We start from the raw sequence: 12451 nt of genomic DNA, 5'->3' as shown, positions 1-12451 counted from the left end.
GTATGTAAGCTGGTATCTCAGTACTCACTAATGGGAATGGATTGAAACTTCACACACTTGGTCACTGTCATGATCTGACATATAGTGCACATGTACCATAACTCTACTTTGCATTTTACAAAATTAAGCCCCTATTTTGACTTAGCAGTTTTTGGTTAAAATTGGGTATGTAAGCAGGTACCTCAGTACCCTCTAATGGGAATATATTGAAACTTCACACACTTGTCCACTGTCATGAGCAGATCAGCACTGTGTAGGTTCCATAACGCAGTTTTGCATTTCTTCAAAATTATGCCATTTTTTTACTTTTATATTCATTCAATTGACAAGGCAGTTGAATAGTCGAGCGTTGCTACCTCCGACAGCTCTTGTTTCAGTAACCCACTAAATCACATGAATTAAGCGGGGTTTTTTTGTGACATTTAAATCTTATCTGAATGAACAAGGATTGTGCCTATTACTTATTCGATATATTTTCAGTATCAAAATAACGTGAAAATGACATCCGATTATAAGTTCTGTGTTTAAACGGTTCTAAATGTTATTTAAGACAACATAAATATGTTGCTTTAAAGAATAAAATCAGTTTATTTATCCAGTGTATTATGGCTTACTTTAGTCTGTGGTAGATGTTAAGCAAAGTAGCATTGTTTCAAATAATCAAGTTATATTATTATTGTACAGAGTGAAATCAGCCCCTTTTGGTGCATACTTCCTATTATAATTGGAAATAATTTCTGAGAAAATTCGCATTTAACATATCTTTTGTATAACTCGCTTTGAAAATGACTGGTGAACTTACGAGAAAATTATTGTATTAAGATCGCAATGTAAAAACTCGGTTTAAAGGCCCATATTTTTGCGAAAAATTGTACCATTAGCGTTGTTTGTATGAAATGTATGTTAAGGAGGTAGGTTACCTTGTTACCAGGGTAAATTCAAATTAGTTGAACCGCATCAATTTTTTGTATTTTGTGTAATATGATGTTTTAACAGCTACAATCTCAATTTCGTTTTTCTCTGGCCCTTCAAGTTCAATTTTTATCCAGGTTTAAATAACATGACCCTCCAAAGGTATTTTATATTGAAAGAAGAAGGAAAATACGGATATTTAACACTTTTCAGTGTATTTTAGTTTCACTGATATCCGTAGAAGTCTGCATAATTGATAATTTTACTAGTATGCGCGTTAGCTTTCTAATATAAGCTTAAAATGTATATGTCGCGGGGCTCGTGTTTCCTTGGTAACGCATTTTCGCTCATTTTTAAACAACTATGTATAAAAACGGGGTTTTCGACGGCTTCAGTGCCATTCTGTTAATAACCAACATGGAATATTTGGGTAATATTATTAGCAAAATACCAAGCACTTTACATGGTACCCTATTTTTCTTAAAGTTTAAAGTAACCATGGCAACAGAGATGTTTAAAATAGCTTATATCTTGCTTTTTGTCGCAATTTCTTATAAAAAATATTGCATAAAATTATCTTTCTTGTTAATGTAGCTTCAAAACATATTATTTCAAACGTAAGTTATATTTTCATGTTATTTGTATTTATTCAAACAAATTTCACAGCTTAAAATACTTACAGCAGTACCCTTCGTCTTGCATTTTTCATGGAAAAATCGTTCAGCATGTGCTATTATTCTCGTGGATGTTGTTGAAATGAAAATAAAAAGCCGAAGCTGTGTTCCTTAAATAGACCAGTGTCAACGCTTTTGAATTTTACATTTAGATATATAGGTCACGGGCTTCGTTTCCATGGTAACATCAATTCAATTCAAGAAATCACAATTTTCTACTGAAATTTGAACAATTTTAGAGCTTAGTTTTAGTATATAACTAACAAATTATCAACGAAAACTGAAAAATAGGTAATACAAATCAAACTGCAAGTTTTTTATTTGAAAATGGCCGTAACAAGTAACCTTTCACCCAATTATATTCCAAATAACATCGGTTACCATCATCCATTTTCTTACATACCGCATAACATTTCAATATAACTACATAAAAGAAGCAAAATATTGATTGTTATTCAGAGCAAAAGACTCATAAATAATATTTCAGCAAATAATAGCTGTTTGAAAATAGTTCAAATAAAGAAAATGCACAGAATTACGTACTTTCAAAATAAAAGCTATTAAATTTGCGCGGTAACTGACACGTAACGTCATGACGTCAATGACGTCATTTTAAAGCAACATTGTTTTGAAGCGTTTCTGCGGCAATTTATTCATTATTTCTGCATTATTAAACCATAAAGCATCAGCTCGGAGACAGGTTCATGATTTGTTTTCAGAAGAATGGATTTACAAACACATTTAGTTTGTCGTAAACGTCGTCGCAAATCGTCACGTTAGCTTCCGGTTGGACATGCGCACTTACAAATATGAAGGTAACCTACCTCCTTAATGCTGACTTTGTCTTTGGAAATGCTTCGTGCGCACATATTATATGCCCCATGAGCCTCTTTGAATTTTGCCTTTTTGAAGGAGTTAATAACAGTTATTATTGTTTAGAATAAATCTTGTTGTGTAAATACCGTAGTAATTTGTGCAAGATTGTTTGTATACCGACATTTTCTTGCAAACACAAACGTTTTTGTTCTAAAGTGTGAAGAATAATTTCAAGAACATATGATTACCTTATGAGATTTAGTAAATTACTAACTATATAAGTGTTTCAGTTTGTTAATGTATGTACAGATACATAGCAGTTCCAAGTTGTGTGACTTTACAGCACGATTTGCAGAAATAGTTGCCACCCATCAGATAGTTCATATTTTTGTTAAACGCTATGAAAATTTAGCGAATAAATCATCAAGACTTTTATTAAATTTCAGACACTAGCAATATGTGTAGTTACAAAAGAAAATTTCAGTCAAGTTATCAAAAGACGTTTTAGATGTATTGATAATAAAATAGGTCAATACAATTAATCATATTTTCTTACAAATAATCAAACGTTAATTTAAATTAATTGACAAATACTTACAATATATTTTTTTTGCCAAAGAAAATGTCAAAATCTAGTCGTCAAAAAAACTTTAGATATTTTTTGTTGAAGCAATTGAAAACAAACATTTTATACTGTTAGGTAAATATTCAAGTAAATTTAACCGAAATTACTTACAAATAATCAAACGTTAAATTAAAATTGCAGATAAATAAACCACGAATATTTCGTCATAAGAGTCAAAACTTGCACTTGCAAGATTTTAGCTAAATGAGAAATTCGTTCAAAACTGGAACGGTTTTAGATAATCAACCATTGATGATTCTGACAATGTTTTCAGGATTACGGTAATCAGCTAAGTCTCAAAATTGCTTTCCATTTGTTATATTGTAATTACAACGTGGACAGATGGCCCACATTATTACACGTTCATGTATAATCTGTTATATTTGTATATTAACTACTTTTTGAAGCTACCACTATGTGCTATATGTAAGTATATGTATAATGCTGAAATCATTGTAAGATGTGAATATTTGTACAATTATTGTTAATAAAAGTCTTACTGGCTTGGCTTCGTCGATTTCATTTCTAGTTTCATCTAATTTGTAACAATTAAGATGTATTTTAGAGGGAATATGATCAGACTATTCTGATGCATGTTTGGTGGTCAGTCCAGTTGGCCGCTATGCTTTGAATGTGTCTAAGACCCCATGATAAGTTGTTCTTTAAGCCGAGTGGGGCTAAGCTTTTTTAATTTAGTCTTAAATGGTGTTTCTTTTGCTGCAAGGCATTTTGTACATGTTTATTTGATACCTAAGATTTTCTTTCATCTATTTCACATGTGCCTTCAGTTACCAACTGGAACAAGGTGTGGATAAAGAGTGAAGGTGGGAGATTGCACGCATTTAACCGGTTTTATAACTGACCGTCCGTCCCCGCCTTGCTCCGTAATGTGTTTGTTTATCCTTGATGTCTATATGTTGTACATACACACGCTGCTGTGGGGTTTAGTTTGGGAATTATGCGTTCTAGAAATCTGGCTATTCCCACTGAAGCCTTATCCTTGTTTTGTTTCATGAAATGTCGTCAGATGTCATGTATCAATGCAATTTAATCTGCTCGGCAAATACAGGACCACTGTTGCACAAGAACAAAATGTCGTAAATACGATTCGACGGATTCTGTTTGATTCAATATGTTAAAGCAAATGTTCACAGACGACGATAAGTTTGTAATAGCTGATTTGGAATCACTTCAAGGTAAAGAAATTATTCAACTTGCTGACGAGCGCATGTTGTATTCAGGTGACCACCAGTTCCTTAAATTGCATACGGATGAACATTTTGAGCCTTCTTCTATCCTTAAGTCTGACACGACTGGCATGGTTACCAATTGTACAAACCAGTTTACTTATGTTCGGAAAGTTACATTATTGATCTTTACATTCCTCAGCTTAGAAACTTGACAGCTCTATCGAATTTGATCTTTACAACTCGTATGTTTTAATTCCATCACACCGAGTGGGTGTGTAAAACAAAAATAAATAGTTTGTTTATTAATGTCTCACCGATACTGAAAGGGTCAGCTGTGCTTTGCTTATGTAAAACCTACAGAGATTAAACAACATTACTGCCTATTTCCTATTTTTAAAGTACCCGGCAGGTTGGCAGTTTGTTACAAATATTTATCTAGCTGGCGACAAAACAACCGGTCTCTCTTCACTAACAAGACACGCCTTTGATAGCGCTCCCGATTGTGGTGCAAGTGCCTTTTCCATTTGCTCATAGCAGTTCAGTATGTTTGTAAATTCAGTAAACGTAGGAACATTTATACATATCTAAACATATATACAAATGCACAGACAACCTCTTAACTGTTTTCAAATTGCATTAGACATAATCTGTGGAAATAAAACAAATCTTATATTGACAAATGAATTTTATATAAAAGTATTCGCTGTCAAACTACTTTTCAGTTCTTTGGCACGAAATAACATATTTATTTTGAATATTTTGGATAACGATTAACTATGTTTAAGCTCTTTAATATCCGAAAAAGGGAACGGGTGGGTGTAAGAGAGTAAACGTTAGTTGGCAACCAAGACTTTCACTTTTTCTAAATTATCACTGCCAGAAAAAGATTTGCAGCAAACAATATTTGCAGTAGTTAAATAGTATCTGTAAATATACAATTCTTGATTTCAATGAACACATCATCATAGTTAAACACAAAAAAGTATCATTCAATTTATACTTGTGGCAGACGTAACATTTTCATAATGCAAACCGTTGTTACACAGGCGGAGACTGTTTTATACATGTATGTAGTTATTTAAAATAGTTGGTGGTGTCTGCATAGCGCTCCAATAGTAAACTTTCGATTTTGATAGTCAATTCAATGTGTTAAAAAACGAATGATTGGAATTTCAAAGACCATATGATGTCTTAAAAACTGATTTTATGTGGCACAACAATTTAATCAAAACATTCCGTTTTTCTTAGATAAAAAGGGCCATAATTCTGACAAAAGGCAAAAGAGAGTTATTATCATTGATCGACTTACACATATACTGATAATAAACAAGTGTACAAAGTTTTAAAGCTATAGCTCTCATAGTAATGAGAAAAGGTGAACATAAAAACAATTTTCAGCTATAAAGATTAAACTCTAAGTATAAAAGACCATAATCATGACAAATACAAGTGAGAGTAATGATTCTTGACCTACGTATTTACTTATAAATGATTAACAAATGTTGAAAGTTTCAAAGCTATAGCTTTTACTATTTTTTAAAAAAAAGTGGACCAAAATAGATATTCAATGATACCATAGATATTGTATTGAGCACAATAAATCACATGAAGTATATATTAAGTGCAAACTTTACTCATAAATAGTAGAGCATAAAGTTCTGTGTCATTGATTCTATTTGTCATGTTTTCTTATTTTTAAAGAAAAAGTGGACCAAAATAGATATTCAATGATACTATAGATATTGTACTGAGCACAATAAATCACATGAAGTATATATTAAGTGCAAACTTTACTCATAAATAGTAGAGCATAAAGTTCTGTGTCATTGATTCTATTTGTCATGTTTTCTTATTTTTAAAGAAAAAGTGGACCAAAATAGATATTCAATGATACCATAGATATTGTATTGAGCACAATAAATCACATGAAGTATATATTAAGTGCAAACTTTACTCATAAATAGTAGAGCATAAAGTTCTGTGTCATTGATTCTATTTGTCATGTTTTCTTATTTTTAAAGAAAAAGCGGACCAAAATAGATATTCAATGATACTATAGATATTGTATTAAGCACAATAAATCACATGAAGTATATATTAAGTGCAAACTTTACTCATAAATAGTAGAGCATAAAGTTCTGTGTCATTGATTCTATTTGTCATGTTTTCTTATTTTTAAAGAAAAAGTGGACCAAAATAGATATTCAATGATACCATAGATATTGTATTGAGCACAATAAATCACATGAAGTATATATTAAGTGCAAACTTTACTCATAAATAGTAGAGCATAAAGTTCTGTGACATTGATTCTATTTGTCATGTTTTCTTATTTTTAAAGAAAAAGTGGACCAAAATAGATATTCAATGATACTATAGATATTGTATTGAGCACAATTAATCACATGAAGTATATATTAAGAGCAAACTTTACTCGTAAATAGTAAAGCTTACAGTTCTGTGACACTAATTCTATTTGTCATGTTTTCTTGATAAAATGAAACTTTTGGGGACGAGGGGTAACCCTTAGCTCTAAGCTTTGTTTAAAAACTAAATCTATTTCCATTCTAACACGGTCAAACTACATCAGGAAGGGATACTTATCTGGAATAAAATGCGGTTTTAAATACGAGTGAATAAACCGGAATAGCCAAAAGTAGGTCATTGTGCGAAACGTGTTCCAATCGACAAGACAATACACGGTAAAATCCTTCTTTGGTTATATAAAAAACATCTTAAAAGTGTTAGAATGATTAATAAAACATTTTATTCTATTTAGTGATCTATTTCTTTTTAAGTCAAAGTTAACTTTGTTCAATCTGTTTAGTGACTTAGAAGCTTTTTCCAAAAATGTATGGTTCTATTTACTTTCTAAATGAATTATAAAAGATACAACCCTTTGAAGATTTTAGCATACAAAAAATTTCTTAAAGCGTTAAGCACCACAATAGCACATTTGAATAGTAGCGATTTTATATTTTGCAACAAGAATAAGAATTAAATTCAGAATATTGTGAGTTATTATGTAAAATCGCCATTTGTATGTATAAAAGTATTTTCTGCATAAAACGTGATGTCTAGTATGAAATGTTAAAAAGTTGACTTCATTTAACCGATGAATCAAATGAGTGTTTGACTTTAGACTGCTTACCATCCCCTTCGGTGGTTTTAAATGATTTAAAGCGATTTCGACCACAAAAGTCATGAGCCCGACCCGATACCTATACTAGCCGTGTACTCCCTCAGCCAGTGCCATTTTCTCTTTAGTAATGCAGTAATAAACTTGGAGAAAAAAAACTTATAATCTAACAAAAAAAATGCAGAACGCGTGTTTTAAAAGGTAAGAAGAAATACTAGATATTCAATACAAAACTTGTTATTATACGCATATGTTCATATATCATTGGAAAATAAAGTTTTGAAGTATACGTTAACAAATATACAAAATGATTTTAATAATAATTGTATTCCTCATTTTTTCCAATATCGCTACAAAAACATCTGCATATATCAAATTGAGTATTAATTCAGAAAATAAATAGCTATGTATGTGTATATGTATAAGGCAAGTTAGATATTGCATCGTTTATATAAAAATTATGTGGAATGGATATAATTTTAATATGCTTCATGACATTCATTTCGAACAGGAGGAGTTACTACTGGAAGACAGTTCAGCATACCCGCTGCTTTCTTGTGAAATTGTGCTTGATGGTCTATCACTGTCCTTGACATTGCTCTGTTTTTGTACATCAACCTCTTCTGTGTTATCCTTTTCTGTTTCGCAGGAAACGTTCTCTTTATCTTTATGTACTAATCGGCATTTTTCACATATTGTTTGAATCACATGATTTTTATCTGAAACTTGTAGCTTGGCTTCGTTACAAACTGGTTCATCACTATTACTACATATACTGGTTTTGCAATGGCTACATAAATGTATTTCAGGTTGAGGTAGTCCTTCAAGTAAACGTTCATCACATCTTTTCTCTACACTATTACAGGGTTCTGAAGAGAAACTGAAATCTGGTAGTTGGTTTTTATAACAGTGTGGTGTTGAATCTGTTATCAGTTCTTCTATAAACACATCGTCAACTAAATCTAAATTTTCATTTGATTCTTTTGTTTGTTTGCAGTGATGAATCACTTCTACATTTGTATCGAACGGGTATTTTGAGGTCTTAGGAATAACTGTTGAAAGTGAGTTTTTTCTGTCTTCTTCAAGTGAAACACTGGAACGCTTTAGACATTTATCGGCTTTACTATTATCACTGTTTTCACTCAAATCGTTACCACCATCATTTTCACATTTACTCTTGTCTGACTGCAATGCAATGCAAGTGCTCGTATCTAATCTACAAAAGAGTCTTTCATCTAAATCGCTATCGCTCACATGTCCTTTTGTCTTGCGTAAACTATACCTGAATGATTTGTTAGTCTGTGTACCAACATCGACCATTTTTGTTTCTTCTGGAGGTCTTTCAGATGTGATGTTAAGCGACGAATGTTCAGGTGATGTTGCTGTTGATGATGACTTTTTCAAATTAGAACGCATGAGTTTCTCGTGTCTTATATTACCGTTAGGGGTTTTATTTTCTGATGCCGACGGTTTTGCGTCTGTCACGAATGAAACTCTAAATCTATTATTACGTCTAAAGATAGGGGAATCTGTCAACTGCTCACTGACAGTTTCCGCGCTAGAGGTTGAAGGAAGCCTAACATCAAAGTCTCCATTTGTTTTATCTATTTTCGTTCCCGTACTACTTACGGAGTTGAATTGCTTTATAGCCGATTCATCACCGGCACCTTTCTTCGCAGTCTTAGACGGTGATGACGTACCGCTCTTGCTTTTGATACTGTCTTTTTGCCATTTTCTTAGAGAGCTCAGTGAGCTTTCGTTGCCACTGCGTTTAAGAAAAGAAGTATATGACGATACAGTGTCGTAGCAAGCCGTGGATGCTGACTCAGAAGTTATATCAATATGGCCGTATTCTTTGTAGTCATCAGTTACGATTACTGCGTAGAAATTTTCTTCTTTGTTACCTCCCCTTGTATATTGTCGTAACCATTTGCAACACTTGAAACAAATTATTACTACAAAAACAAAGACGGCTGCGGCTGGTATAATTGCTAAATTAAAACTTGAATGAATATCATCGACTTCATCATTACTTTCATCCGTGCTGTTATCAAACTCCGACGTGAGGACATCCTGTAAACTTTCATTTTCAGTAAGTGCACTTATAGGCTTTTCTGTCTTATTAAGCTTTTCGTTTACTGCATAACCGCTTTTATTTTGCTTCTGTTCCGTTTCAGCAATACTCATTGATCTCAACGTCATAGGAACGGAGACTTTAATACTTGATTCTGAAGACGAGAAATTCCCATTTTCATCTGCGATTGTCATATTTATATAAAAAAGAATTATCAGTAAGTTTAGAATTTTAAAAATATATTTCATAATTACAAAATAACCAAAAATAATTTCATTTATTCATCAGAACTAATAAGTTAAATATCCATTTGTGGCAATTATTTACATAAAATCTTGTGTCTAATCCCTACACACGTTTTGTCACAATAATTCACGTTTAAATGAACTATTCAAAAACACTTTTTCAAATCGCTGCTAAATATCAGTTAAAATCAAATCACGGATGGCTACATCTTATATATATTCATAACACCCTGTTTCACGTTGCTTTTTATTTACAGGTCACATCACCTCTAACGATCGTTTAATAGTTCTCTCTCTGTAGAATGTAGCAATATTTGAAATTTGTCGATACAGTGATAGTTCTCTTTATAACTGGCTACATGGCCCAGGTGTTTTTTCGAGATTTCAGTATCTGAAATAAACGCAAACTCAAATAAATAATTACATCTTTCAAGGTTAAAAGACGTGGTAGATTACAAATTGATTATATTTCAATATCAATAAAATTTGCTTGAGGTGTTTTTAGGTAACTTTAAAATGCATATCAACTCGGGAGTGCAGTTAAATTAATGTGTGCTTCAAACCTTAATGAGCTGTATATTTTACTTTTCATTAGTGTTACACGTAACAGCTGGTTAGTAACTTTTTGGGTTAATGTTATTATTCTTTGATTGTTGTATTTTTGTTTACATTCATGTGCTTATACATAAAAGAATGTGTAAAACTGCGGACACGTGTAATGCAAAGGGGAAAGTTATGAAATGTTAAGGTGTGATCAATACATAATATATTGCAACTGTATTTATATACCCTTCTCAAAACACAACCTTCAACAGAAATAACTGGTTTTAATTAAATTTTGTTCCAGGCACCTTTCTAAATCAGGAAATTAATATAACTCAATATAGCACTGTGTTATTTTCGTAAACAGTAAATCATCATTTCAATTTATTTTTATCGTGCATTCGCAATTTGCAAAACACATCTCAAATCAATGTAAAATCATTCGAAACAATTACGTTCTTAGAACAGTTGAGGGAGAGTTTAAGAGCTCTTACAGAACAAAGATACTTTATAGATTTTATATGCCTGCTGTAATCTTAATATGAGTGCATGTGTATCTATAATTAAGTAACCACTTCTTCATAACGTGTTACAATATGTGAACAGCAACAAAAGTATAATTGACACGAGTGTGTCAATAAATAGACAAATTAATTGTCTGAAATTAATAGACACTTAAAGGGAGGCTCATAAAGCTGTCATTAAAGATGTAGGTGAAGATAGTAAAGTATGTAACCGTAACGCAAAACACATTGCACAATGTCTAATAGGCGAAGAAGCCGATTTTCATTGCAGTCATATAGCATTGGTCTTTATCACACACAGAATGCGTGTGTGTTTTAAGCTTATTTTAGGGGTCACCGGTAACTCATATGGGCGATGCATCCAGTTTTCTTTTAATTTTAATTATAGTGAAAGATGTAGAAGACATTCCTATTCATTTCCAGAAGCGTCTCTGGTTGGTTCTTCCGCATTTCAGGCGTAAAGCACCTAAAATACTCTTATACGAATGTTGATAAGTTAGAGGAGCGGTGCTCAAACTCATGACCACTGGTTCCGAAGTCGGACATCTTGGGCTGGAGACCCTGTTTCTCAAATTTTAATTACTAACATTTGTATAAGAGTTCCGTCTAAAGGTACATAATCTTATATCAGTTGTCCTGAGTATTGTCAACACATAACTCCCATCTCGACAGAGTTTCAATACCATTTGTTTATTACATCAAATGATATTGCATTATGTTACTATGAAAATATTCAATAAATTTTCCCTATAACTGTTAATTGAAATCATGTATAAGATAAGAAAGATGTAATTATTTTGCAGGATTAACTACACCATATTTTGTGAATCATATTTGACACCTTATAATAATACATGCATTAAAGGCTAAGCGTTTAAGCAAACCAAATATCATAGTTACCTTTTCCTTTCTTTATCTCAAGAAGCTAGTGCTTAAATCACAATTTAAACTGATTTATTTCAAATATTCCTTTCACGCTCATAATTTCACTTCTTTCCCCCCTCTTAACCAGTCACTTAAGTGATACGATTTCACAATAAAATCTAAAATATTAAATACACAGATTAGATCCTCTTCTCGTACGTTAATATAATTGCATTTTACAAAAACATATAAGTATTCCATTGATATCTTTAAGCGGGATCGTCCGATATTTTACAATACGCTTAATTTAATTCCAAACAAACATTGAAGTAATTCATAAAGATTGAACAAACTCTTTCAATATACGTACGCTGTAGTATAATAACTCATTCATAACACAGTCAGCATTAAAGCAGTTTATTATGGAGATTACTGCGACATGCAGGAACTATTTCTTGTGTATTACTGCGGTACAAAATATCCTGTAGTAATTGTTATGACGGCATATGGCGCTGTCGTTGAGATAGATTAAAAGTAGCTATTAACATCTGTTTACAAATATAAAGCAAGGGCGGATTTCGAGAAGAAATAATAGAGGGGCGTCACTGAGTAAAGAATTTTACAAGTTATAAATAGATTTCTGAATAAATGTAAAGGTACTGTTTATCAAGTTGAATGCGTAAATCTCCTAGTTATACCTAACGTATAAAATTTATGTAAATGTTACACCAAAAGAAGTGAAATCTAGTACCACATATTAATGCCTACAAAAGAATTTTGATCTTATTCATTTAATTGCAATTTACTTCCTGGCGTAGGTATATATAACATTGGGTCATACCCAA

At 32.1% G+C, this 12451-nt stretch overlaps 1 protein-coding gene across 1 annotated transcript; it reads right to left on the bottom strand.

Moving 5' to 3' along the window:
* Positions 1-4992: 4992 nt before the first annotated feature.
* Positions 4993-12096, bottom strand: LOC128547194 (uncharacterized). Its single transcript, XM_053519075.1, has 2 exons — positions 11643-12096; positions 4993-10066 (listed from the first exon to the last, which is right to left on the bottom strand). The coding sequence occupies exon 2, from the start codon at positions 9676-9678 to the stop codon at positions 7855-7857; it is 1824 nt and encodes a 607-aa protein (XP_053375050.1). The 5' UTR covers positions 9679-10066; positions 11643-12096; the 3' UTR covers positions 4993-7854.
* Positions 12097-12451: the final 355 nt, after the last annotated feature.

Source organism: Mercenaria mercenaria, chromosome 12 (genome assembly GCF_021730395.1).
Source record: "Mercenaria mercenaria strain notata chromosome 12, MADL_Memer_1, whole genome shotgun sequence".
Lineage (NCBI taxonomy): Eukaryota > Metazoa > Mollusca > Bivalvia > Venerida > Veneridae > Mercenaria > Mercenaria mercenaria.
Note: the sequence above shows the minus strand (reverse complement) of the source record. Positions and strands in the feature narration are given on the sequence as shown.

What these genes read in the sequence shown, in the direction of transcription:
- LOC128547194 (XM_053519075.1), bottom strand. Translation starts at nt 9,678, where the DNA reads ATGAAATATATTTTTAAAATTCTAAACTTACTGATAATTCTTTTTTAT.